The sequence below is a fragment of the Temnothorax americanus genome, unplaced genomic scaffold, assembly GCF_048541705.1.
Source record: "Temnothorax americanus isolate GAGA-0224 unplaced genomic scaffold, ASM4854170v1 Scaffold48, whole genome shotgun sequence".
NCBI lineage: Eukaryota > Metazoa > Arthropoda > Insecta > Hymenoptera > Formicidae > Temnothorax > Temnothorax americanus.
The window spans coordinates 971,727-999,607 of record NW_027509635.1 but is presented as its reverse complement, the minus strand read 5'-3'; the positions used below and the strand labels follow the sequence as shown (position 1 = coordinate 999,607).

The following is a 27,881-nucleotide window of genomic DNA, read 5'->3' as shown; positions in this document are numbered from 1 at the left end:
GTTAGGCCGATAAGAAAATTTATTCTTTCTAGCTATATAACTTTTACAATAATAAAAAAATTGAACAAATTTTTTTGATTTATTTTGTATAAATATAAAAGGTATAGATATGATATAAATGCAAAAGAGAGAAAGAGAAAAATAAGTCTGATTGTGTGAGATTGTCTTTAAAAAAGATTTAAAACAAAATCTAGAAACTTAATAAATAATCTGACTATATGACAAACTAGGTATATCTAATAGAAAGACACAGAAAAGAGGAAACGGAGATAGAGATAGAATTCGGGTGGGAGGTCCGAAGCGAGTGAATCATCTTACGCGGATCTTAAATAGAACGAAAACGGCTTTTGACTCGGCAGATGCTGACGACAAATCAGAGCCAACACCAGAGTAGTAGCAGCACCAGTACCAGCACTAGCAGCAGCAGCACGAGCAGCCGGGTGGCCAAGTCCTCGCAGAGGATTCTCACCTCGTCCTCGTCGAGTGAGATGAAGGCGAGCTCCATGAAGAGCGACCTGACGGAGCTCAAGCGCGGCATCTCGGAGATGAAGAACATCTCGACCAATTTTTCACAACGGCTGCGCAGCAGCATGGAGAACCTCGTGGACAGGTGAGTTTATTCTCAAATAAATTGAACTCCGGGGATAGATCTAATCTTTGAAAGAAACCTTGAGAGATAAGACCTAATATATATATTCTCGAACTATACACAACGGCTCTTTGGATTGTTGATGAAACAGTGCTCATTGTGGGAAAATCTGACGTTCTTGAAGGAGTTTTTAACGAACACATGCAACATAAGTGTTTCGTAAAAACGACGTGTCCATTTCGCGTGCTTTTTTCGTAGAAATGATTGGTATTTTTAGAGTATCTTCGAGTTTGCCAGCGTGACGAATCTAATGTCACTATTGCAATGTGTTTCTTGGCTGTTTTGACGCAGTTATATTTTAAAATTTTATACTATCTACATAATAATTTATAAAAACATATCTTTACTTTTGGATTGTGTTAAATGATAGATTATTTCAATGTTTCTTATTTTTGTAAGGTTTCGTTAGAATGTAAAGCATCAAATGATAACATTTTTGTTATTATAAAAGTGAAGTATTGAAATGATAATTGGTAACCAAGAATTCGTCTTAACCGAATTAATCAAAAATTTGAAAGTTTTAATCACTTTAATTGTTAGTAATAATTTAAAGAATCATTTACCCTCCTCTCCCCCATCTTCTCGTAAAAATTTGGAGATTTTTCGATTTTTAGTTACTTCTTCAACTTTCAGTTACTAAAAGCTCAGTGATTTATTTTGTTCGATTTCTAAAAATTCAGACTCCCGTTTAGGGTTCGCTAACTAAAGCTTTCACAACTGAAAGCTCTAAAGCGCGTCAACACATAATTTCGATTTGCATGCTATTTTCGCGGCGGTCAGATTATTTTTAACACATTGCTCAAGTGTCGTTTTACATAAAACGACAAAGTACATACTTTGAAATGTAAGATAATATTTTGTTGCGATTATAGTGGTTGTAATAGTTGAGTATTTAGAACGAATTGATATATAACGAATAACAAAAACTGCGATCTAGAACAATAATGAAAGCAAAGGCTATAAAGAGAACATTGAAAAGTCACAAAGTTACAAAGCTTATTTCAATAAAAAGCGTAAGAATTTATATAATTATAAGATATAGGAGACTACGCAAGGGTACGAAACTTCGAAGATACACCAGAAGCGCTCAAGAAATTGATTCCGCAATTCAAAAGTCTCTAGATAGATAGAAATGATACTTTATTACCCCAAGGGGTCTAAAAGGGCGTTTTGTAGGGACGTACCCAACCCTGTACATCCAATTTACAATAACTTAAGATTTACGTACATTATGTTACATATAATTTTTATAGACATATTTTTCTTCTATCCTTTTCGCTGTCTCGTCCTCTTCGGTCCTCTTTCGTTAATTGTTGGATCCTCTTTCTTCTTTTCCTATTCTCCTCCCTCCTCCATTTCGTCTCATTTCTTCTATTGCTTTCATCCATTCTTCAAAAGTCTCTATTAAATAGTTAAAGAACTAAGAAATTGTCGATACGTACTTCGAGAGGTTGAGAATTTCCAAGTCGTAAAGACCTTACACCGAAACATGGGAAGCTTGCAATATGAGTCCCTGGGATGTAATTAAGTACTAACACAAATCAATATTAATATTGTCCCGTTATGTGTTTTATAACAGCGGAAACATGGATAAAGAACAATGTACGAATGTATTAATTTGTTAATCTGTATAAAACTTATACTATTGTATGATAAGCATTTTTCATCGGCGAAGCGCTTTTATAAACGCATTCATTATTAATGGTTTAAATTGATACAAGTAGAGAGATAATTATTTTACATGCAAAAATTGATAATGAAATAGAGAACGAAATTCCTTTGTTTAAAGCTTTTTTTTTAAAGAAAATCAGCTTTTGCAAATAAAAAATAGAATATAATGTGTGTCTTTCTTATTTTTCAAGAAATCAGAAATATATTATAATTTTCAAAATATTTAAAATTTGCGTAACATAGTATCTTACTTTTTGTCCTGTAAATTTTTTTTTTATATATTTGGGGAAAAGGGGATATATATAAGTTTATTTTTTAATCTATTTTATCTAATTTAATTTAATTTTTATTTTATATAATTATTCTAATTATCACCTATATATTTTTTTTCATTTTTAATCAGAAAGAATTTTATCTTAGAATGTAATAAAATATTGTCAGTTATTCACTCACGTTCAATTTTAACCGAATTCTCTGGAAATAAAAATATATCAGAAATTAAAGGCGTTATAGTTCATGAATTCTTTTTGTCGATTCTGCAGAGATGGCAGTGGACCAGAAGAGACCGATCTCACGGAGCCGTTGGTGACTTTTCCGGATCCGGACACGCCGCCGCCTGTCACCGATGCTGTCACGTTGGCAGGCGGTTCTCCGTCCCAGTTGAGTTCTCTGAATTCGCTGAACAATCTTCATCACAGCATAAGCCCGCCGATAAACATACCGAACATGGCAAACTTACCTACCGGTCAGGAAACTATGAAGTTCGAACAGAAGAAAATGACCAGCGCCTCGAAAACAAAGGTGAGCAATGCTTTCCTTGTCTTCATATATCTTCGGCATCTTTCGATTAGCACTTATATACTAATAATTGTCAAGATTTTACATATATTATTACATTATTAGGAATAATTAATAAATAATACGATAGTAATCGCGGTATAAATAAAATCCCGAATATGATTTTTATTTTTATTGTAAATAGAAATAATAATTACGATACTCATATCGATGTAAGGAACAATTTTGAAAATTTTGTTTAAAAAATGATATCAAGAATCATGTAGAAAAATATGCTACTAAAATGAAGATAAAATACGATACATGAAAATAATAATTACAACAAGATATAAATTGTTTATCAATTTATTCACAGTAAAAAATTGTGTGTACATAGCGGTCCATATGTTAAAATTTTCTTGTGTTACCAAGATTTGATTATTATTTCAATGTAAAATTAACATACAACAGCTATGTTATTATTTTCTTAACATTTTCATGTGTTACATTTATGTCAACGTGATAACTTAACACTTTATATATGTCATTCAGAAATTAAATATTATTTTGAGTTCTTTTAACACAATTACTTTAAAAAATCAACACGTCTTAAAGTTATTTTAACACATAAATAAAAGTTAAAGTAAATTTTCAAATAATCGTAAACTTTGACACACAAAATAATTAAATTGACTAAAATTAACTGTTTCTATTACACATAATTCAAGTAAAATCGGTAAAAAAATCAATATTATGTGTTAATATAAGTTGAAAAATAAAGTCAAAAGAACGAATATAAATATAAAGTATAATGTCAATTTATTAACATTTCTAATTTGTCAACAAGTAACACACGATGAATGAGTCATTTTAACTTAAAATTTAGAGCGGACTTTCCGGGACATGTAAAAAATGTTAAAATTACGTATTATTTTTTACTGTGTTGTGATACTGAATTTCAATGAATTTGAAAACGGAGTCGATCTTGCGCACGTTATCAGCACGTGACCTCGCCGAGCTATTCAGCGAGGCTGCCCGCAAAATAACGCGTACCTAAAAATACGTATTTGATAAGAATTGCGATTGATTTAGCTCGGATTTGCCGAGCGAATCGCGGCGTTCGATAAACGTTACACATTGCGAACATCAGCGATAATGTTTAAACGCGTAGCGAATGGCTGGCAACCGAGGTGTGGCTTCCTCCAGGTAGTCTAGGTCAAGGACTGCGAGTCCTATCCTTGGGTATCGTGCGCGGGAAAGCGTCGAGACTTGGCGTCGTGCATCACGATATTTCAGATTGATTTGCCGGCTTTTACTCTACCCTCGCGTCTAATAAATCGAATTATTTTTTATTTTTGTTATCAGGTCGTCACGGATGGATTTAGCGCCGAGAAAGCGACGGCGAATAGTGCAGAGATGAGGGCTTTGCAAGCTGGCGATGTCTCGTACAAGGAGCAGAGCGCCGCGACGGCGGCGAGGGCGCGCGTCGAGCTGGACGGTGTCTCGGCGGAGAAGAGCGTCGCTGCTGCGAGGGTGAGTGATATTTATACTTGAATAAATGAAAGGATGCTCCATTAAACGTTCCTGGAGCATCACGCTGGAATATCATTGTTGCATAATGCTTAATAAAAGACATAGGGCGTTTGTACTTTCTAAAAATCAAAGAGTGAAATATCACTCAAAACTAGTGAAATGCAAGTGTAACGAAAAGTGAAAATTTTACTGTGTTAGAGTCATTTATCAGTCGATCTTTATTGAATCGACATTATAGCTTTAGAGTGAGATCCGGTAGAGTAGCCGCTCTAAAAGTTTGAGTGAAAAATTCACTCTTATACCTTATGAGTGTCCGCATTTAACTCAAATAAGAGTAACAACTTTTTTTTTAACTGACTATCGCAATCACTCTAATATATTAGTGGCGAAACTACTCAATGAGTTTAGAGAGTACGAAAAGCATGTAAAAAAAAAATAAAAAAATAAATGCAGAGAGGTAATGGAAATGAATATAAATATATAGGTAAATATTATTAAAATGATATATATAGATAGAAAGTAACCGATATATAAAAAGAGCAAGAAAAATAAATTTTATCCCGTTGCGAATAAACATCAGAAAACGCACTCGCTGAGAAAGCCACGATTATGTAAAACTATACTCTCCGTGCTTATTACTTCCGGCCCGGCGCGGCGTAAGTACAGACGCGATCGGTGTCATGGTAGAGCTGTGCATTACGATTCCTCTTGTGGTCAAAGACCCGCGCGTTCGTAAACAATGCGGCGGTCCGAATTAAAAGTCGGAACGTGGGTGGACGAAGACTCTCCTCGATGGGTCGTCGAGGCGCTCTCGCTCTCCGTAAGCCTGACCTTTCTCGTGTGGATAACAAAAGGACCGAGAGAAAGACTCCCTGTGGGCGCGGCCGAATAATTTGGCACTAGGTTCGCGTGTGGAAAGCCGCGCGAGTAAAGGCGCGATTGCCGGAGGTCGTTGACACGTGCGTACGTTGCGTTTTCCACAACGGTACCGGTAGGGCCTTGTCGCGCGCTAAAATGGAAACTGCGCGTTGTGCATCGCGAATAGTCTCTCGATTTATCCCTGTGGTTTCTAAAACGACTAACGAGAATCTTCGATGAATGAAGGCGAAACTTATGGGAGCGCGTTTATCTGAAGTCCATCAAGATTTTAAGACGTCGAGATTTTTTCTCGCGTGACAAAATTACAATCGACGAAATTAACATGCGGATTTTGCGATTAAATCGATTGTTGTATCTTGTTGAAACGATTTCTGAATACACCTTTGTGACTCAATAGAAATAATTTGATAGCTTCTCTCTAAAAGTCGAAGAGTGAAATATCACTTAAAACGAGTAAAATGAAAGTGTAACGAAAAGTGAAAACTGAGCCTTATGCACTTCGCTACTCTAAGAAAGAATGAAATTGCTTTATAAGTTGGAGTGAAGTCGCACTCCATTTGCGTGATGAAAGGGCACTCTTTTCGAGTGCAGTAAATCACTATCCATAGGAGTGAATTATGTTACTTTACAATTTCGAGTGAAAATTTTATTCTTTTAGAGTCCTTTATCAGTAGTGAATCATAATTCACTGTAGCTTTAGAGTGAGATTGTGTCACTCCGTTAAAGTAGCTGCTCTAAAAATTTCTATCGCGCTCTAACATATTAGTGAAAAATTCACTCCTATCTTATGAATGCCCGCATTTATTCAAATTAGTGACAACTTTCTTTTGGAGTGACTATCGTGCTCTAATATATATTAGTGGCGAAAATGACACATACATTTTACGAATGAAAAAAATGTCATATCGTCTAACTGGTAATTTTATTTGAGCTGGATTTAAATACAACGATAAACGAGAAATCAAGTAAGTAAGTTAAGTTGCACTTGAATGCGACTCGTGGCGCATCTTCACCTTGCAGAAATCGCATAACATTTTCGCTGAGTAACGCGAGTCGAAGAGTTGCGATTTCTCATTCTATAACGGCCGCAATCACGGCCTTGACTATCGGCCAAGGCAGTGATTTCGCAAAAGAGGCGCGCGCTACCGCGCGAGGTATACGCACGAACCTAGACATCGCGATAGGCGGATAGCTTCGCGGGACGGTCTCGTGTAATCGTGAGACGACGTGTCGTTCGATACGAGGAGTCGTCTTTGGCTTGCGTTCAGAAATTCGCATGCTGCTGACTCAAGAGTCACGTAGTAGCCGACCTAGCTGAATTCGTCTAAATTTAGATGACGACACGCCGCCAGGCGTAAATAATCACGAAACGAAAGCTCCTTCGACGCGCAATACGGGTCACCCGGTAGAATCGAGCTTTCACGACTCTGAGGTGCAGAATTTATCCCACAGATCTAGGTACTCGTGATCTTTCTCTATGAATAAAAAATAAAAATTGAAAGAACTGTAACAGAAAATAATCGTATACTTTTAACCCTTAAAGCGCACACCTCCGAAAAATTACGTAAAGCGCACTGGGGGTATGAGATACCCCAGTGTCTTTAAGTATGTACTGTAACGACGCTATTGACTATTTTAATGCATAAAAATTTCTGAATGAAGTTAAAGTCATGTATTTTAAGGATAAACAAAAGTTATAGCGATTTCTTAAAATTAACATTGTTTAAAAAATTATTGAAAAAGACATTTTAATGGGACTTATCAGAGCACAAAGTTCGGAGTGAGGTATCCTACACCCCATGTGCGCTTTAAGGGTTAAATTTGGAAAAAATTATTATTGAAAATTATTAATGTAGTATATATATCCCTTTTAATGTGCATACCTTTTTTCGATACCTTCTAAGTGCACACGTGGGTCTGTCACGTTCGACGCTATTATACCTTAGAGTATTTTAAAAAATCTGAAAAAATTCATGAAACATCTGTCTATACAATATAGTTGACGATTTTCTAGTAATTTTGATAAACTTTGTTTATATAATATTTTCTGGCAGGCTCTTGCAAGTTTTACGAGCATATATCATTTTAGCTTGGACGCCGTAGACCCACGTATGCATATTAAGGGATGTAATACTTATTCAGTATTCTAATAAAAAACTATTTTGTTAATTATATACATATGTATATGTATGTATGTCTTAGACTGTACAATTAGATACGTAACTTAAATTTTAAATTCTAAACTATTGAAATTTTACTAAGATTTAAATAAAATTCTTCCTTAACAAAAATAGAATATCTTTATGTTTATATCGAGTTTAAAAGATTACAAGTACTGTATTTTATAAAAATTTTTTATTACATAAAAATGGTTGATACTCTTTATACATTTATATACATTCTGAACTATTTTAAAATGAAAGAAATGTTGAAACTATCTCCTAAATTACATATTCCATGTTACCTTTATCTCATCGTTTAAACAATTCAAATCTTCAGGTCGCGCATATTCCACACATTGTATGCATTACTTTCATTTTTAATCCACATTAATGTGCAGTCACAAAAAATATATAATTTTCCAAATACTACATTTTGCATTATTTTGATTACAAAAAAGAAATAATTAATCTTCCAAACGCACGAACGTTTCTTCGTTGATCGCATCTTCGCGTGAATCGCGTAGGTAGATTCGACCGGCAGCAAAAAAGCCCGACTGTGGCTCGGAAGGAAAATGAATCATCGTGGAACAAAAAGATGCGAACTCTCTCCACTCGAAAATCGCGGACGGTTGCGTGCTACTTCGTTCGTGGGTGTGTACGGTCATTATTTCTCCTCTTTTTTTTTACGCGCCACGTTGTCCTTGACCCCACGTGTCGGCCTTGCGACGCCTGTGTCAGTACGCGAATCAGTTCTCTCGTACGCTTCGCAATCTTGTCACGAGTCATCTCCCCGTCTAATTTGCAAAATTACGCGAAATTTTAAATAACAATCAGCTAGACATGTCTTGCGAGAGCCATTTATGTTTCGGAGGCAATTTGCCGCGAATTGTATACGATCACGCGCGCGTAATAAATTAAAATGAGGAACACCCTGTATACATGCCTGATAAAAGCACACAATACGTCCCGTTACACTTTGACTTATCTCTACACTATTCGCGGCTTGAAAGCTTTCCCGACAGATGCCGCCAGACTTGAGTGAAGAACAACGTCTTCGATGTTCTCTCACTATTGGAGCAAACAGGCATGATATTCTATAAGCCTGCTTGTTGATAAAAAGATTCGCCAATTAATAACTTTGTCATTTAATAAGTTTTTTCTTTATAGTTATTCGTCTTATTTTGAGTATTTTTAAAGCTTCTGGCAGCCTGCAAGATAATTTATTTGCCGCGAAGAACATAAAAAAGTCTAAAAATTTAAATTTACATAAAATTTGTGTACACTCGTATATCTATATCTCACTGTACTGTGTTAGTAACTTGTTATGCAACTCATGTTGGAGATTGCGCGTCAACATGCGACTTGAACAGTAGAACAACTAAAGAAGGATTTCCCATTTACAGCAACGCGAGTAATTCCTAGAACTGCAACATGACGTTCGTAAAATCTAACTTCGTGAAATTAAGATAAATGGTGATCGTTTAACATGTGGTCTATTCAAAATTTAAAGACAAGATCAGTTTGAAAACGATATTGCAATATCAGTTGTTAGAAATTTCGTGTTACATTTTGAAGTAAGCATGCGTTTTTCAAACATCGAAAATTCTAACTGAATTAATGTAATTAGACAAGGACTTCATCAAAGAATAGAAAGAGAAGGTAGAATTCTTCAAGATATAATACAAACTATTTTGTCCAAAGGCGCAAAGAATTCGAACTATCCTTACCAAAACCAAAGTTTGTTGCGAAGATCATTTACATTTTCCTACTTCTTTTTCTACTTTCGCGAAGACGTCGCCCTGGTTTCCATAGCAAAACCGTGGAGAAGGGGGAAATGGTAGTCACGGGGATGACCGAGTGCGAAAGTGGCCTCTCGTCACAACCCCCCGGGTCGATAATCCGCTACCCCCGCGAAGGAGCAGTTCGTTCGCGACATTGCTGGTCGTCAGTCGGTCGGTAGGTCGGTCGGTTAGTTGCTTGAATGTTGTATGGGACAGCAATTATCGAGGCTGCTGACGCGGGGGGGCCTTTTCCCGGGTCCGAGGCCCCATAGCGACACGATGCGGCGTGACCATCCTCGTCCTCGGATCTTGGGAGACCATGTCGCGTCGCAAATGGTAACGACGATCTCGATCCTTTAAATCAAACGTCCTACTTTTCGACCTTCAGGTCGCGAAGATAATAGATAGTCTTTTTCGATGTTGGATCGCGCGAAGTGGTCTCTCTTCTTTCGTTTCGCAATTAATACGAGAGGAGAGACGAGATCCGTTGCAGCTCTCGCGCCAGACTAGCTTCGAGCTGTCTTGAAGCGCGGTGCTATTAGGTTCGGGATTGTTCCGAGTTTCCGAGACGTGCGGTGTGCGGAACAGCAGAAGACGTTAAAATAGAGTCCGTGCATCTTGCCGGCGATGACAGAGTTGTTGTTTAGTTTGCTGTTTCATTCAGCGACGCGATTCGACGTAACGCGCGACGTGAGATCATCGTTCAGATTTCGGTGAGAGGTCGGAAGACGTGCCAAAAGACTGCGATTACGAATATACTGTTAAGTGTCACCGATACTTACGTCGGGAGACGTAACCGAAATAGAGCGAGCGTTCGCGGTAGTTAAATAATTAGTCGACCGCGAGACGCCACGATTTCAAGGACGCGTCGCCAGAGACACGCGAGGATTTTCCCGAAAAGAGAAAAGAAATAGAGATCGACTTCGTTGAATCGAGCGATAAGAGTGACGCGAATGATAAGAGATTGATAAGCGCTTTGCGCATTCGCGGCAAAATCAGCCGTAAGATTACAATACGAGTGGCGGTGTCTCTTTATTGGAAATTCGGTTTGCTATTGAGTTTACGATGATGAAGTTAATTTGTGGAGTAATGGAGTGATGGTATTTATAGATTTATCGTATATATTATATAATCGCGAAAGACTTTGACCTCGACTTTTGCCTCGTTATTCTTGAGAACAAAGCGGAGTGGATCGTCGAACTTTGATATATCGATGCGATAATCGAATTTCAGCTATTTAATGATTTAATATAAAAACAAGAAATATATGCCGCATTTTTAAATCGTACGTCAAATGTTATATAAACCGAGAAAAGTCATGCACTTTATCGATGTACTCACATAAAAGATATAATGAACACAATTATACTATTATCTAATATAGTATATTACCTAATAGTTGTACCTAGTACTTTAATTAAGTACTTTAAATAATGATCGCGAAATTATTGCAGATTTACAATTACGTTAATTGAACGATTATCAATCTAATTATGGAAATACATTCCACATGCACGGTGAAACAAATGTTGTAATTACAATTTATTCTACCGTAATATCTGCAATGTATCTAATCACAAGTCGCGTTCACGATGACTTTTCGCTGAGAATGCAGGCGTGATCGTTAAAATCACGATCGAGGTATCAAAATTCGTGTTTAGTGCCGTCCCCGTTCGCGAGTATATACGAATTTGAAAGCGACCGAGTCATTCGCGAGAATGATTCGCTCTCGTGAACTATTTCTAGACTAGTCGAAAAATAGCCACCAACGGTGGAACCCGCTGTTAAAAAGCCGCTGCACTGATTATGCGATTGACGTGAGGAAATGCATTTCTCTCTCTCTGTCTCTCTCTCTCTCTCTCTCTCTCTCTCTTTCTCTCTCTCTCTCTCTTTTTCCCTCTCTCCCTCTCTTCTTTTCTCCCTCTCTGTGCTTCATGCGTAACGAAATTAAACTCTCGCCGAGTGGTGAATCACACTTAAGCACAGTCCAGATTAGTTTACGTCGCGCTGCCATCACACTCGGTGATCTATCTAAAGCTTTCTGCGACTCGATCGGAAACGTTTTATTTACTTTACAATTATAGTTCGAGCTCAATAGCTGTCAGACAAATTTTGAATCGTACGTGATAAGTGTGAGATTAGTTACAAGTAAAAATTACAAGAAAGTAATTCTGTTGAGAATGCTTGAAAATGATTTGATTCAAGAGACGACTGAAAATAATTTCGTCGAGATTAATTAAAAATAATTTGAAATAATTTAACGAGGATTATAATAAAAAAATTTTTTTTATTAGGAATTGATTGATTATTGAATGTTATTAATCAATAATTTGATTAAGAATGTTTGAAAATAATTTTGCATAAATTGTTGGCAATTATACTTTAATTTCTTCCGGATTTTTTTTTTTATAAATTATGAATTACTCTCTACGAGAATATTTATTTCGAGCCTCATAATTTATTTTGTAATTGAGAAAAATAATTATCATTATTGATTTTTTTATTAAAAGAGTGATGTGAATCTCAGATGAAATATGAGCGCACCGTGGCCGATACATCGTGGAATATTGCACCGAAAACGGTTCGGTCAATCGCGTGTGGTAAGTCGTGAGAAAGTTTCGATTCATAAATTTCTCTTTTGTTCGCGTCCAATAATATTTTTGATAAATTACTCATAATAAGCCGGTAGCTTTGTTAAATGATTCCGTGAAGTCGAACATTTTAATGAGAATATATGAAACCACGCTCATCGTTGACGTAAATACCTCTGAAAACATCCGCTAGCGAACCACATGTGGAATGCCACGTATTTAAAATCGAGCCTTTGTTCACGTCATTTGCAATTTTTTAAAATACCGCACGCGACCGATCTAAGAATAAAGTAAAGCTGGCCTTGCACGATTGTGACTGTTTGTCATTCGTAAAAGCGGGAAGTTGCTCGAAGAAATATGCGTGCAAATACGCCACGAGAAAAAAATTAAAAAGAAGATACATATACGGAATTAAGAATTATTGAGACAGGGATATAGGAAAAGAGCAGTATTATAAAAAAAATTAAATTGATAAAAAATCGATCTTGTTGCTCGAACTCGGAAAATAAATCGCGCTTTTAGAAGCTAATAAAGCCTATCTTGAAGACAATTTTAGTATGAAATATATTTAAATTTAATATATTAATATGATACACAAAGATATATTACGGATATAATTAATTGTTCTGTTAGTTTCATATTACTCTCAATCGACTGTGCGCTCCGCAGATCGATTTTCGCGACAATTCGAGACAATATTCTTCTCATTCGTTAATACATTCACTCGGTATTATCATGGAACGTCATGAATTGCAAAGCAAGGTGGCAGATAGTAGTATCGATGTGGCAGTAAAATTGCGTCGGGTAACAGGCTGTGACGACACGCTCGAATTATATTTAGAGAAATACGTCGGAAGAGAATCGGACGAGAAGAGAAGAGGACGGCGCCGGCGAGGAGACAAAACGAGCGGGATCGACGAGCCTTCCCACTTCCCACAATCCCGATCATTGTATCGCGAAGTCTCGAGGGGGAAAGTACCGTTGTGTTTTCCGATACTTGGAGAGAGGAGCGGTGATATAGTGATAAAAACGAGACGTCGATATCGGGTATTTAATACTATTTAGTGTAATTGGCTGTTTGACGCCTATTTATATCAAAAATCCGTTTGATCGCGATTAAACATTATAATTATTCACATCAAAGTACTCCCCTTCTCTTTCCTTCTCCCTTCTCTTCTCTCTTTCTCTCTCTCTCTCTCTCTCTCTCTCTCTCTCTCTCTCTCTCTCTCTCTCTCTCTCTCTCTGCAACGATAAAGTATTCTTTTTATAAGTATGACAGATTAAAAAATGAATGTAACGTGACGATAATTTTTTTAATGATTAAATATTTTAATATTATCGGATTTTTATAACAAAATAATTTTTGAATGACTTATTTATTATACGTATTTATCATTTTTTCTGTGATACTAATTTAATTTAATTTAATAGCAAAACTGTTTAAATAATAAAATATTAAATATTCAAAACGATGTAGGACTGTAGAATTGTTACACATTTTCTTTTTGTTCACAATATATTTATATACATGTGCTATAAATAAATGTTTGCATGCGTAATATTCTCGCGATTTCTCGATTCCTCGCGCTATTCGATCAGGATGAGTAACCGTTGGATGAAAGATTAGAATGTCAGAAGTGCGTATATCTGTCATTATGCGTTACTGCTCGCGAAGTGCGTGTTGTGGTTGCGTGTCAGAACACCGAAAAAAATCGCATCATTTCGAGCACAATGCAACAGTTGTACTCTCTCGGTACGCGAGATGCTATCGCCTGTCTGCTATTACGCTACTGCAAATTAGCGAATATACGTCATAAGTGGACCGTCGATAATATGCGCTAATTCCCTGCAACGTACAGTGCGACGGAACGCTTATACAGAGGGTGTCAGGGAGCTATCAAATTTTTATCGCAGTTTACGCAGCCACCGAACTCGATAATTTTTTTCATTTCTTTCGAAAGAAATAAAATTAGGTGTAATTAAAGCATCGAAATATTAAAACAAAAAGTTTCACAGGTCTCAATTACAAAGCGATGTTTATTTTTCTGAATCTCTAACAGTAGATGGTAATTATTCCGTAACAAACATCGATTTTTCTTACGTGATAATATGATAAAGAGTGATGTAAGTGTTTGATAAAAATCATATAATTGGTATAATAGGTAATGATTTCTCGCGCAGAACAAATGAAGGAATATAGAAAATCCTTCTTGGCTAATTGCGTGATTTTCTGGAAAAGCAATTTATACAATTTGATATACCTATATATGTATATTAATCTGTTATAGTCGAGATTGAAGAATAAGTCTGTGATTAAATATCAAGTGTGTGCTTTTCTTCTTCAGGAGCAAAGAAGCTTGAAGGCTAGCGATCTCTCGCATCAGGAGAGCAATAACATGGCAGCATCCACTATGAAGCTTCAGAGCGACTCTTTTACCTCCGAGAAGGTAAGGGAACACTATTTATTTTCTCATAAAGACTTTGTCACGAGGAATATAAAAAACTATAAAATTCTCCCGGCCGATCGAATGTCTCGACGTAACGATCTCGTGGTTCACCGCTTCGCTGAAATAAAGCGTGAGGAACTGTTTTCTCGGCTTACGCTCGCGCTTCTGGCGGTCTACCAAGGAACGCGCGTTAAAACGTCCGCGTACCGACAGCTTAAATCGTAAATCGCTGTCCTTAACGACGCTGGGGCCGTATTCTGTTCCGCTAAAATCCGCTTACCGACAAATGTCGGTGTCGTTGCGCAGCTTTTACACGATATGAAAAACCTGCGCAACGACACGTATCGAACCGACAGTTGTCGGTAGGCAGGAACGGAATACGGGCCCTGGGGAACCGCGTCGCGTTTTGGCACGCGAGGTCGCGTCGCTGTTTAACGCCGTTTCTGCATCCGCGATGCAACGAGCGGTGATTTAAACGCTGACGAGCTCGCGATTGGACCCCAGTCGAAAAGTGGACTCGCGTGATTCGAGAAGCCTGAGGCATATATAAAAGCGTCAGAGTCATACTCGCATTTGTTCGGGATGATGCTAAGGAAGTGTGGCCTCGACTCGCGAATGGTAAATAAAGTGTAATATAATTTGCGGAATTAAAGAATTAAGATAATAACATATTAGATTTTTATCAATATTTCATACTTGTGTGTGTATAGTGCGCGTAAACTTTCTATGTTAATTCTGCACATTAGTAGTCGTTACGTAGTTCCAAGAATACCTATTCGTAAAGTTAAAAGACTACGAATCTTCTACGTTGGAAGAATACTAACACAAAATTTACAATATACTAATTTAAAATTTCTAATTTACGTTTATTTAAATTAATGATAAATAGAAATATTATTTAATTAAATTAATTTGAGTATTATATATATATATATATATATATATAATTACATATTATAGAATCACAAACTTCAATTGACTATAACTGGCATATTTATTCATAAAAAATCAGAACGTTTCGGAAACTATAAAACCAACCACTCGGAAAACTATAAAAAAAAACGTAATAACAGGTTTTGTGGATCGCGCGATTTTATTATCTGATCAAAGGTTTCACAGTAGCAATATTGATATTGTTAAGGAAATTCTTATTAGCAACAACAGTTACTCTGAATTTTTTAGCAATAAATGTATTAATCGACGATTGAAAGAAATTAAATACCGGGTGGCCACTCAGGATGGTAATAGTGATGATGACAATGACTTCAGAAAAAATTTTATATCTATTCCCTATATAAAGTATTATAGTGACGGTATCCGCGCTATGTTATGCAGTCGTGGGTTCGACGTCGTTTACACTGTTCTCAAGAAACTCAATAACATTGTTAAAAAGGGTAAGGATAGACTTGATTACATGAAACAAATCGAATTGGTTTATAAAATTGACTGCCTTGACTGTAATGCTACTTATACATATAGGACAAACGAAAAGACACCTCGAAACTCGAATTAAAGAACATAAAACCGATATTAGGAAACACGTCAGTAATTATTCTGTAATAAGCAAACATCGGATTGAATTTAATCACGAGTTTGATTGAGTGGGAACGAGAATACTACATAGAGAGCAAAACGTTAAGAAAAGAGAGATTGCGGAGATGTTTTTTATCAAAAAACACACACAGGCAATAAACCTACAAAAGGACACCGATAACTTAACAATTTATGACAAAATAATAGGCATGTAACCTTCACTTGTTTTAAATAATTTATGTCCTTACGCATTGTGTTCTCCACAGTCGTGATATACGGACGTGCTTCCTAACACGCTCTATATACACATTTAATTTTATACTAATAAACGTCTTATTATTTTCTTTTTTACAATATATTTTACCAATACTGACATCATTATATTTTGCTGACAACGCACATAGCATGTAAGTTGCTTATGTTTTTTACTTTTATAGTTCCTTTGTCATTTATAATATTTAAGGGGATCCTGCAGCCGTATGATTTACCGACATTATCGTTTTTCGATGGATCTTTTAATTGGCTTTACAGAATTGCAAGTTTTTGGTCTAGAATTAAAGTACGCACAAAAATCTAGGGTAGAAAACGCGATTTTATATCAAAAACACCAAAAAATTAAAAATATTACTTATTTGGGCACATACGCAGCTGTCACCTGACGACAATATTTGCTTAAAACAAAAATTCTGCAGTTTATACATACATAATTTTTATCATCTGCCCTTGGGAAAACATGTAGGAATAATATCGTGCAAGTAGAAGTAAGATTCAATGCGTACAAAAAAAGATCCATCGAAAAATTATTTTAGTAATGCAAATACGGATGCAAATGACAAGAAGAACAGCAACAGTAGTTGCCGGATCTTGCGAGAAATGGTGAGCAATCGAAAAAACGACAGATGTCATTTCGTTAAACAAAGACAGATATAGGGAAAACAAAATTAGAAAGGTTGACATTATCGACATAAGCGATCGCGATACAAAAACGAAATTCTTTTTCTGCTTAGTCCTTCAGTTTCTGACTTGCGGGAACATTGTCACGAATTGCCTGTCGAATGCTTGTGTAAGAGTTCACCTGAAGAAGGTCCGAATCTGGACCGAAAGGTTGTGATTTTTTATAAATAAATATGCCAGTTATAGTCAATTAAAGTTTGTGATTCTATTTTATATTCACTGGCGGAAAAAACTTTTCCTTTATTATAATTTCAAATCTTTAAATTTTACATCGATATTGTAATTGCGCAGTAGATGTGTCCACATAGAATGCGTCGCTTATATATTGTATTAGAATAAAGGATTAGTGATGAATTTCATTATGTATATAAAATAGAAGACTCTTAAAACGTTAACTCATAAGCGGGAACATTATTCAGCGAGAAATATTAATAAATTTAATTCCTGATGTTTTTCAAACTTGATGATACCGATGAATGAAAAATCTTACCAATGTTCGCAATAACATTCTTTTCCTTCATTACTACTTTACACTAAATACCACGCTAACATCATGAAGATCATTTAAAAGAATACCCTTCGAACTACCTGAAGTACACCTATTCCATTCATCGACGAGCAAAGGTCCAAATGCTCGTCTTCCTCGACTTCTTTTCTTAAGATCTTCTCGGCGATCTTTCTCACAATCTCGAAAATGATCGACGGACCATGTTTTTGTGTTTCGCAGAAAGCGATGGCGGCGCAACAGCAACGACAGACAGTCACCTCGACCGGCATCTTCAACCACGAGAAGCACATGGCCTCGAGCTCTCAGTCCAGCATCACGATCGCGTCCAAGTCGGGTGTGAGCGCGTCCAAATCGATGATTAGCGCGGCGAGCGCGGTTAATCAGTTTATGAACGGCATGCGACCGCCGACGGCCGAGGACGAGCTGCTGGCCTTACCGTTGGACGACCTGGACCTGCTGTGCTCCAAGTCGAATCCGCAGGACGTGGACTGCGCGATCGCCAAGTACAGCGGCCTGCTCGACAGCTTCGTGGAGCGGCTGAAGGTAGGCGCTGACACTTGCAAGAGCAACAGCGGCAGTAAAGCGCCGCAGCTGTTGAACAGGGTGAACGAGATCATCCGAAAGGCTTGGGCGGTGCCTACGCACGGCCACGAGCTGGGCTACACCCTGTGCAACACCCTGAGGACGCGCGGCGGTCTCGATCTGCTCATGTCCAACTGCGTGGCGAACGATCACGAGCTGCAGTTCTCGTCGGCCAGATTGCTGGAGCAATGCCTGACCACGGAGAATCGCGCCCACGTGGTGGAGAACGGCCTGGAGAAGGTGGTGAATGTAGCGTGCGTGTGCACAAAGAACGCCAACTCGGTGGATCACTCGCGCGTCGGCACCGGGATACTCGAGCACTTGTTCAAGCACAGTGAGGGCACCTGCAGCGACGTGATCAGGCTGGGCGGTCTGGACGCGGTCCTGTTCGAGTGCCGGAAGAACGACGTGGAGACTCTGCGCCATTGTGCGGGCGCGCTGGCAAACTTGTCGTTGTACGGCGGTGCCGAGAACCAGGAGGCGATGATCAAGCGCAAGGTACCGATGTGGCTGTTCCCGCTCGCCTTTCACAACGACGACAACATCAAGTATTACGCCTGTCTGGCGATCGCCGTGCTGGTCGCCAACAAGGAGATCGAGGCGGCCGTCCTCAAATCCGGCACCCTCGACCTCGTCGAGCCATTCATTACGTCGCACAACCCCTACGAGTTCGCCAAGTCAAACCTGGCGCACGCACACGGTCAGAGCAAGAACTGGCTGGAGAGGCTCGTGCCGGTTCTGAGCTCGAAGCGAGAGGAGGCGCGCAATCTCGCGGCTTTTCACTTCTGCATGGAGGCGGGCATCAAGAAGCAACAGGGCAACACCGATATCTTCCGGACAATTGGTGCGATCGAGCCGTTAAAAAAAGTAGCGAGCTGTCCGAACGCGATCGCGTCCAAGTACGCGGCACAAGCTTTGAGATTGATCGGCGAGGAAATTCCGCATAAACTCAGCCAACAAGTGCCCTTATGGTCGACCGAGGACGTACGAGAATGGGTGAAGCAGATCGGCTTCGCCGAGGTAGCCCCGAACTTTGTGGAGAGTCGAGTGGACGGCGACCTGCTGCTGCAGCTGACGGAGGAGAATCTACGCGAGGATATTGGCCTGACCAACGGTATCATGCGCCGCAGATTCGCCCGCGAGCTGCAGAATCTGAAGAAGATGGCCGACTACAGCAGCCGCGACACCGGCAACCTGAACAGCTTCCTGCAATCGATCGGCCAGGAGTTCTCCATCTACACGTACAGCATGCTGAACGCCGGCGTGGACAAGGACTCGATACGCAATCTCTCGGAGGATCAGCTGCTGACCGAGTGCGGCATTGCCAACAGTATTCATCGGCTCAGGATACTCGACGCCATCAAGAACATGCAGCACAATCAGTTCAGCTCGTGCGAGTACGAGTCGCCCGACAAGTCCCTCGACGTCTTTGTCAGTTATCGCCGATCGAACGGCTCGCAACTGGCGAGTCTGTTGAAGGTGCATCTGCAGCTGCGCGGCTTCTCGGTGTTCATCGACGTCGAGAGGCTCGAGGCCGGCAAGTTCGACAACAACTTGCTGCAGAGCATTAGGCAGGCGAAACACTTCCTCCTCGTGCTCACGCCCCAGGCTTTGGAGAGGTGTGTACAAGATAGCGAGTGCAAGGACTGGGTACACAGGGTGAGTCTCTGGATATGTTTCTTCTTGTTTTTTTTTATTGTTAAAAAGATACTGAGAATTTTGTTACCTTCAGTTATATATGCTCTTAAGTTAATAAAAAGTTTATGCTTGCTTTTTTGTTTTATCAGTTTTGAGGCCATGCAAATGGCGAACGAATTTTTCAATTTGATACAATTATTTGATTAATTCAATGTATTTTTGAGAGAATTTGAAACCACAAAGAAGAGATAGCCTCGGAAAAAAATATCTTTCACTAACAAATATTTTTTTCTTCTCAGGGAAACATTTTCCTCGGATTGTCAAACATATTATAATAAATAATATTGTTTTAGAACTAATATCTTAAACATTACTTTAAAATATTAATGCCTATATATGTTACATATCGTGTCATTATTTTTTTGGTTTTATTCTTTTCGCCGAATTTTATTATTATGCCGAATTATGTTCAAGAATTGATCAAAAAGTTAAGCTTTTACAACGTACGGTGTCTCAATTCGCACTTTCGATTATTTTACAGGAGATCGTTGCCGCACTGCAATCGCAATGCAACATAATTCCAATCATCGACAACTTTCAATGGCCGGAACCTGAGGAGCTTCCTGAAGACATGCGCACGGTCTGCCACTTCAACGGTGTCCGCTGGATTCACGACTATCAAGACGCTTGCGTAGACAAATTAGAAAGGTGAAACAACTGCTCTTTTTTAAATTTCATTCCTGTATTTTTGGTAAAAGCACATGGCTTAAAGTACAAGAAAAAAGAAGGCAACTCTATTTTCTAGTACAATAGCTGAAATATTTAGGAGTCTCTTTCTCTCTCTGAGATAACTTTATTTTAAATAATATATATCTTATATATATATATATATATATATATATATATAAAAGATATATATTATTATATCTTTATTATATATATTATTATTATTTATTATTTATTATTATATATATAAAATATATATATATATATATATATATATATATATATACGATACAAAATGTTTGTTATAATAATCATTTCATTAATTATTTAATTATTTTACTTTAATAATAACATAATATAAATATATCTATGGATGATCTGTACGATAGTTGTTAATTTAACTTTTCGGTTTTCGTTTCTTATAATTGTGCAGGTTTATGCGAGGCGAGATACCTGTGAGAGCTGATCTGTCTGGCGGAATTCCGCGCAGCATGGCTCCCAAGGACGTGACCCAGCCAAACACACCGAGTAACACAAACATACGACAGCCGCCCAACTATCAGCGAATGCACAGCAACGAAAGCAGGGGCAGCGACAAGGATTCCACGGGCGGTCGAGATTGACTAGATGGCCCGCCCACAGCCATATCGAGCAGGTAGTTATCCCTGATAATTTAGCATATAGCACCCTAACATTGGGTTGATGAGTGAATCGATTCGTCAATGTCTAGAAAAAGAAAATCTGAAATTTGTAGAATCCATTAACACCCCGACACCAAGAACCAAGTCTCGATTGATGATTTGGTGCTAGATTAACTATTATGAATAAAAAAGTTTATTAATAATAATTATTAATAATTTAGAATAATTTCATTAAAAGTAATTGATTAAGAAAAAAGAGTTTGACGATAAATAAAACAAACTGGATTAATTATTACAGATTGAAAATATTTTAATAATTCAGATTTCTTAAAAATATCCAAAAGAAATCCAAGTGACGATTATACAGGTGGTAATAAGAATGTTTAATGATCTGAATTTATTGGAAGTTAGTAAACTCTTTACACTGGCCGTTAACGAATCGATTTATGATGCGACTTTGACGCGAGCTCTACTAACGCAACGCTAATTTCTTTTTTTCACGCAGCCAAGATTGCGAATCGCTCTATTGACAATCACGACTAGGTCAGTCAGCGATACAAATTTTTTATCGATGTTTAAACAGTGTTAATCTGTCACTATCCCATCGCTTTTGCCAAACCCTCATATTGAATCAGCCCCTAATATATTGTTGATATCGTTGTACTTTTGGTTTCAAATGTGTTACCTAGATATATGTATGTGCTTGTGCTGTAGACTAGTGTAGACATATAGTTTATAGTGAAAGTTTAGATAAATTTTTGTCTATCTGAGTGTCGGATGCTTATTACATAGTCTACGTGTAGAATAAATTATTCTTTAATTAGATCTCTTAGACAATAGATAATAACACATTAATATAAATCAATAAAAATGATTAAATTTGATTTTTTAACTTAAATCTTTTAAGTTAAAAAATCAAGCAAGTTATATCGAATTTTTAATGATGCTAAAATTGATTTGTTCGTCAATGAGAGTTTCGTGAAAATGTATACGATAAATGCAATAACTTTAATTTTCTACACATAGACATCTGTTTATATATATAATCTTTATGCACATTATATATGTACATTTTATTTATGTTATATCTATAGATCTTAGAGTAGAGCTGAAGGCAAATGAGAAACGTATCTCTCGCTGAGTTACGATTTTGCAATAAGTTCTGTTTTTCGTGTTATAGGTTTAGAAAGTCGTCAAGTCCATCCCGTTGGTTGATGGGCCTACCGCCCACGTCGCCGCGCTTCAAGTTCATGTACCCGCATCCGGTGAGTGCCAGCAGCAACCTGGCAGTGCCTCGCAGGCCGCCGCGGCAACCACCTTCGCCGTCGACACGATCCCGCTCGCTGGAGCTGCTGGACCAACAGGACCAGGAGCGAAAGTCGGTATCTTCCGCGGTCGTTCAACGACCACCGCTTCCCAGGCCGAGATCGCGCAGTCTGGACGGTTTGCTGGATGAAGATGCGAAGAACGGTGAAGAACAGGACAAAGTGCAGCGCGATAAGAGTCGAGAATGTCCTCCAACGAGTTCGGAAGATGAGGAAGTCGTCTCTACTTCAGAAGAGAGCCAAAAGAAGCCTGATACCGAGACTGTTGAATCCAAGGACGAACCCAGGCCGGTTCTCAGAACGAAACCAAAAGTGCCCGACATTATCGAGTCGAAGTCCGAAACGGAGAGCATACAAATGTCCTTGGGTAAGGATGAGAGTGATAAAGAGGCCCCCCCGCCGACGCGTCCTCCGAAGCCGAATCGACGTTCCAGCTCGGAAGGACAGTCTTCGACATGCTCCAGCAGACAGTGCGTGGACCAGGACCAGGAACACCCGGTGGAAGAGCAGAGGATCAGGAAGGTAGCGCAGGAGAGATTGACAACTCGGGGCGGCGACGAGAACGACGACTACGACGATGGCAAATCGACGGTGCTGTTGAAGGCATCAAGAAGCTGTGGTGCGGGATTGGACTCCGACGGGAGCGTCTCGTCAAGCGAATACGGTGGACGCAGAGCCCGCGCGAAGGGACCGGGTTCATTGTTGTCGCTACCGACGGGCGCGGAGCCTAAGCGCAAGCGGAACTTCATGGACAAGTGCGTGAACAAAGTGCGGTCGTTCATGAAAAAGTGAAGCAACGCGAGACTTCTTGTTATTTAATTTCTGCAAACTGGTCAAATTGAAGCGCGCGAAACCCAATCAGTTCAAGTCTAAAAGATGTCGCGGAAGATAACTGGATAATTAGGAAATATTTTATATGATCACTAAAGAAATTTTATGTCGAAAAAGCGTTTAAAAGTTTTCAGAAGGATCTGAAACAATCGCTTCGACGGTTTTGGGATTTCTCAAAAAATTTGTCTAGACGCCCGAAAGTGAGATTAGAAAACATTTTATGAAAATCTTGATGTGAAGCTTAAGGCTCCTGGGTAGTCACCGCGGCCATATTGAATTCTTACTATCGAGGCGAGGAAAACACCCAATTTTGTTGTGCATGCCATTTTCAAATAAAAAGACATTTCAATAAAACATCACTATAGATCGTTTCAGAACACTTCCAAAATTGGCCGAAAACTACCCTTTTCCCTCGACAATAAACAAACAGCCATAAAACGAAGCCTAAACATACGGGAAAAACAGCCGTTTAACGACTATCGAAAGAAGGTGAAAACGTTTCTTCCGCATGCAAATCTTACTTTTTGGCCAATTTTACGAGTTTCACGAATACGTTAAACGTTAGAGCACAAGCACAGAGCAAATAATAAAGAAATAGCACGTACAACAAAATAGGTTGTCAACATGTCACAAGACAGAATTCTCCATTGGAGAGAGTGAGAGGAGAGAGTGGCGTCGCCACCGTCAACGCAGAGTTCTCGGCTCAGGGACCAGGAGCCTTAATATATCTTTGATTATCGAATAAATTATAGTTTTAAAAATTAAGTGGAGCATTTTTAAAAGAAATTCGGCTGAGGAAATTAGATTAGACATTTGGATGTTGACTTTTATATGTTGTTTAATGAATTTTTCCGGCCGTAGCTTACGAAAATTATAATCCGAATTTCACGATCCGCTTCGTGTACAATGACAGGCAGCATGAAAGTATATATAGCGAAATGTTGTGCCTAAAGATGCGACAAGTGTCTTCATAGATGCCAGAGACTTGACTCGGAATACGCGTATTTTTACGCGAATTAGCCTGCTTTTCCAGGTGCCTTTTTTGTATTGTATTTTCTCTCGTTGTATTGTATACATTACATATGTATATTGTATATGTAGAAACGAACGAATCGAGGAGTTTAAGGCGGCTAAGTCGTTATTTGTAATACTATTTTTTCTAGGCAATTCTTTTTTCTTAGACCGCGTTTACAGCTAGACGCATGTGGCTCGCATAGGTCACGAATTATGGTTGTTCTTATTGCAGCTAACACCGAAAATACATTTATTACACAATTGTATGGGGTGTTCGATAATACGCATAGTTCGGCGATATTTCTTTTTGAACATCAAGATCACACATCAAAGTTAGAAAAAAAAAACTATTTTATCCTCTAATATTTAATCAAACGCAACATTCTTTTTTGTAGCACCTAGAATCTCAAAGTTAAATATCTTGATAATTATACTTCAAGATGAGATTAAAATTGAATTCTTCTAAAATTAGCCAAAGAATATTTTACACGATTCTTGTCTTCTAAAACCCTTACAATTTTCGATCGTGAACTATTCACATGTTTTATCGGGAAAAAGAGAATTATATTGACTTTTAATAAGAAATACCGTTTTGCAAACATGCTCGAAGTCGAACACCAGATATATAACCGTGACTGTTTTCCAGGTCGCGCCGTATTTTACTATTTAACACTGTTTTTATCGTACCAATTGTCGATACACTCTCGCGCCGAGAGTCAAAACGGCAACGCTTCGATATTCGTAGCTTAAGAGATCCGCCTGATTATCGCAAAACTGTATATTTTACCAAAGTTTCATAAAGTTACTGATTTTATCGAAATGTTTGAAATGTTTATCAGAAATAAATTTTATTTAGCAAAACAAAATCACTTATCTTCAGCTCCCCATTCAATTTTCTTTGTTCGCTATTTTTTATTAAAAGTATTAAACATATAATTTATATTTATAAAAATAATGGATACATCTGATTCAGTTATTTAGCAACATTTATCACATCAGCACGGAGTGGAATTTACGAAGTAACAAATACTCGTATAATAAATATAAATACTTTACAAGTCTTAAAGGTACATTTTTTTTTCGATATCGTTTAGGTTCTGATTATCGTCTCGTACGACAAGATTGTCTCATCGCGTGTCCCTGAGGCTCAAGTTGAAAATAACATTTTCTATATTTTGTATTAAAAATACCCATTCTGAATGAAGCATGATACAAAATGCTATATATGATATCGCTTTAAAAATTTGTTAAAAAATATATACGTATATCTCTTTCCATAATTAGTCATTTTGTGTCAACATTATATAAAAGAGTAACCGATATCTTTGGTAATTATGCAGTATAAGGGACCACACTCCGATGACCTTGACCTTGACATATGTTGTCAAGGTCACCCTTCTGAGTGACCTTCAGAAGGTTTTAGCCCTCGGTCATTGTTCGTTAAAAAGTTATTAACAAAAAAAAGTTTGGCGACTTCACCGATTTTAATGACCTTGATATATGTTGTCAAAGTCATGACCCCGAGTGACCTTCAGTAGGTTTTAGCCGTCGCTCGCTATTCGTTAAAAAGTTATTAACAAAAAAAGTTTTGAAAATATAGCAGCTATTTTGAGTATTAGAAGGCATAAATAATTAATATATACGTGTGTGTGCCCTGCTTTAAAGAAAATCACAATTTATAGAAGTTATGATTTTTTTTAAAGCAGGGCACACACACATGTGTGTATGTCCTGCTTTATAGAAATTGTGATTTTCTTTAAACCAGGGCACACACACGTATATATTAATTATTTATGCCTTCCAATACTCAAAATAGCTGCTATATTTTCAAAACTTTTTTTGTTAATAACTTTTTAACGAACAATGACCGAGGGCTAAAACCTTCTAAAGGTCACTCAGAAGGGTGACCTTGACAACATATGTCAAGGTCAAAGTCATCAAAGGGTGGTCCCCTTACTGCATAATTACATTTCTTTTACTGCCTATTCCTTAGACCTAGAAAAAACTTCAATAGAACTTTTGAAAAGAATTTTTGTTTTACCTTAAAATATTTAAAATATTGATTTAACTGAACTCTCTTATACGAAATAAAATTCTCTATCTGTTAATGATATCGTTCCGACCTCTCAGCCTGCGCATTAGAATCATATCGTTTCGCATAAGCGTGACCCGTTTAGCGTGCAACGCCAGCAGTACGGAATCTTCAAAGAATTGCACGATGTACATCTCTGTCGCTTCTTGCAAGGCTTCGAGAGCGACGGCTTGTATCCTACAAGTGAATTCTATAATCAACTCCTTATTTGTTGAATGCTGTAAGGATTCCATTGAGACTTACGAGATGTCAAATATATTGAAATGTTAAGAAAAATGGTAATTACTGACACACACACACACACACACACACACACACACACACACACACACACACACACACACACACATACACACACACACACACACAATAGCTAGATATTAAATATATAAATAAGATCTCCGAAACTCTTAACTGGACAACCTTTTAGTCCTCGACTGTGCACATAGAACAAAGTTCTTCTCTTAATTAATTAATACACGATCTTAAAAATGAATTCATAATTAATGACACTATATAGTTGAAACAATCTGTGATTTCATAAAATTTTAGGATATAGGCGTTATATTTACCTGGCGATTCCCTCTCTGGGGAATATGTCACGGATAATTTCTCTGACTAACCGAGCGAAAGGTAGTTTAGGTATGAGAAAGTGTGTGGTTCTCCTCAGATGTCTAATTTCTTGCAGCACTCGACCTTTCCATCTACGTTTGTTGACTATCACAGTTGTCTGATATATCAAAAGACATATGGCAACAATTTAATAGACATATTACGGTATGCGTCATATAAATACATGTAGCAGGATTTATCTCACGTATAAAATTTAACGTGCTTAATTTATGCAGTTATTTGATCTAACCGCAATGTCGCTTACTCTTTCTTTTCTCGCTCCTTTCTCAAAAAGTCTGCCAGGTGATCTGAAATATATATTTTAAACAAATATACATAAATCCATAAATGTCATAGAAATAAGATCAGATAACAAATTGATACAATAAAAATACCAATTAATAAATAGTTATAATATTAATGAATAATAATATGTTAGGGGAAGTTGTGCCCCAATACTAGACAATATAATATTTGCACACTTCTACAGTAGAAATATGCAAATATCATCTTGTCCGGTACTGGGACAACTTCCCCTACATGCTGCATAATTATAATTGTCTTACCGACTAATATAACTAAAATAACTAAACTAACTATTATAACTAAAATAATCGTGATAAATGTGAAAAGCAAGAGGTACACGGAAATTAAACGAAAATAAGAAATAACCTGGGTACGGCTTTTCGTCGCATTGTTTCGTGAACACACAAAATTACAGGTTCTCACTAATCTTAGCGCTACAAATGACAGTCCGCGACTCGTTTGGAGACAAATTTCAGTCAGAAAATTGGAGAACTATCACGACCGAACGTCAGTTCGACCCAATCGATTGGATGTAAATACACGAATTGGCGCCAATTCCGCGCGAACATAACCTCTAAATGAATGACTAGGCTAGCGGAGTATCGGCTGAACGCACCTGTGACTGTGAA

At 37.8% G+C, this 27,881-nt stretch overlaps 2 protein-coding genes across 12 annotated transcripts in view; one reads left to right on the top strand and one right to left on the bottom strand.

Annotated features, from left to right (window-relative positions):
* The window catches only part of Sarm (sterile alpha and armadillo motif), a 165,674-nt gene extending 143,282 nt beyond the window's left edge, over window positions 1-22,392 (top strand). For 7 of the 11 annotated variants that reach the window (XM_077417201.1, XM_077417199.1, XM_077417200.1 and 4 more), the window contains 8 exons: window positions 360-610; window positions 2,863-3,121; window positions 4,463-4,630; window positions 14,389-14,490; window positions 17,705-19,726; window positions 20,247-20,413; window positions 20,865-21,086; window positions 22,253-22,392. In XM_077417201.1, coding sequence (XP_077273327.1) covers window positions 360-610; window positions 2,863-3,121; window positions 4,463-4,630; window positions 14,389-14,490; window positions 17,705-19,726; window positions 20,247-20,413; window positions 20,865-21,054 — 3,159 coding nt within the window. In that variant the 3' untranslated portion in view covers window positions 21,055-21,086; window positions 22,253-22,392. Of the gene's footprint in view, window positions 1-359; window positions 611-2,862; window positions 3,122-4,462; window positions 4,631-11,457; window positions 11,572-11,962; window positions 12,053-12,884; window positions 13,091-14,388; window positions 14,491-17,704; window positions 19,727-20,246; window positions 20,414-20,864; window positions 21,089-21,577; window positions 21,616-22,252 lie in introns of those variants that run through there. The other 4 variants (XR_013258743.1, XM_077417203.1, XM_077417204.1 and 1 more) reach the window with 4 other exon arrangements.
* Window positions 22,393-24,048: 1,656 nt separating this feature from the next.
* LOC143903558 (histone H3.X-like) lies at window positions 24,049-27,871 on the bottom strand. Its single transcript, XM_077417242.1, has 4 exons — window positions 27,619-27,871; window positions 27,212-27,254; window positions 26,907-27,064; window positions 24,049-26,511 (listed from the first exon to the last, which is right to left on the bottom strand). Exons 1-4 carry the CDS (start codon window positions 27,639-27,641, stop codon window positions 26,340-26,342), a joined length of 396 nt encoding a protein of 131 aa, XP_077273368.1. The 5' UTR covers window positions 27,642-27,871; the 3' UTR covers window positions 24,049-26,339.
* Window positions 27,872-27,881: the final 10 nt, after the last annotated feature.

Excerpts from the sequence above, each read along its gene's own strand:
- LOC143903558 (XM_077417242.1), bottom strand. The coding sequence starts at position 27,641 with ATGCGACGAAAAGCCGTACCCAG. Across the intron at positions 27,255-27,618 it reads CGACGAAAAGCCGTACCCAG|ATCACCTGGCAGACTTTTTG; the intron begins GTTATTTCTTAT and ends TATATATTTCAG. Across the intron at positions 26,512-26,906 it reads CCCAGAGAGGGAATCGCCAG|GATACAAGCCGTCGCTCTCG; the intron begins GTAAATATAACG and ends ATTCACTTGTAG.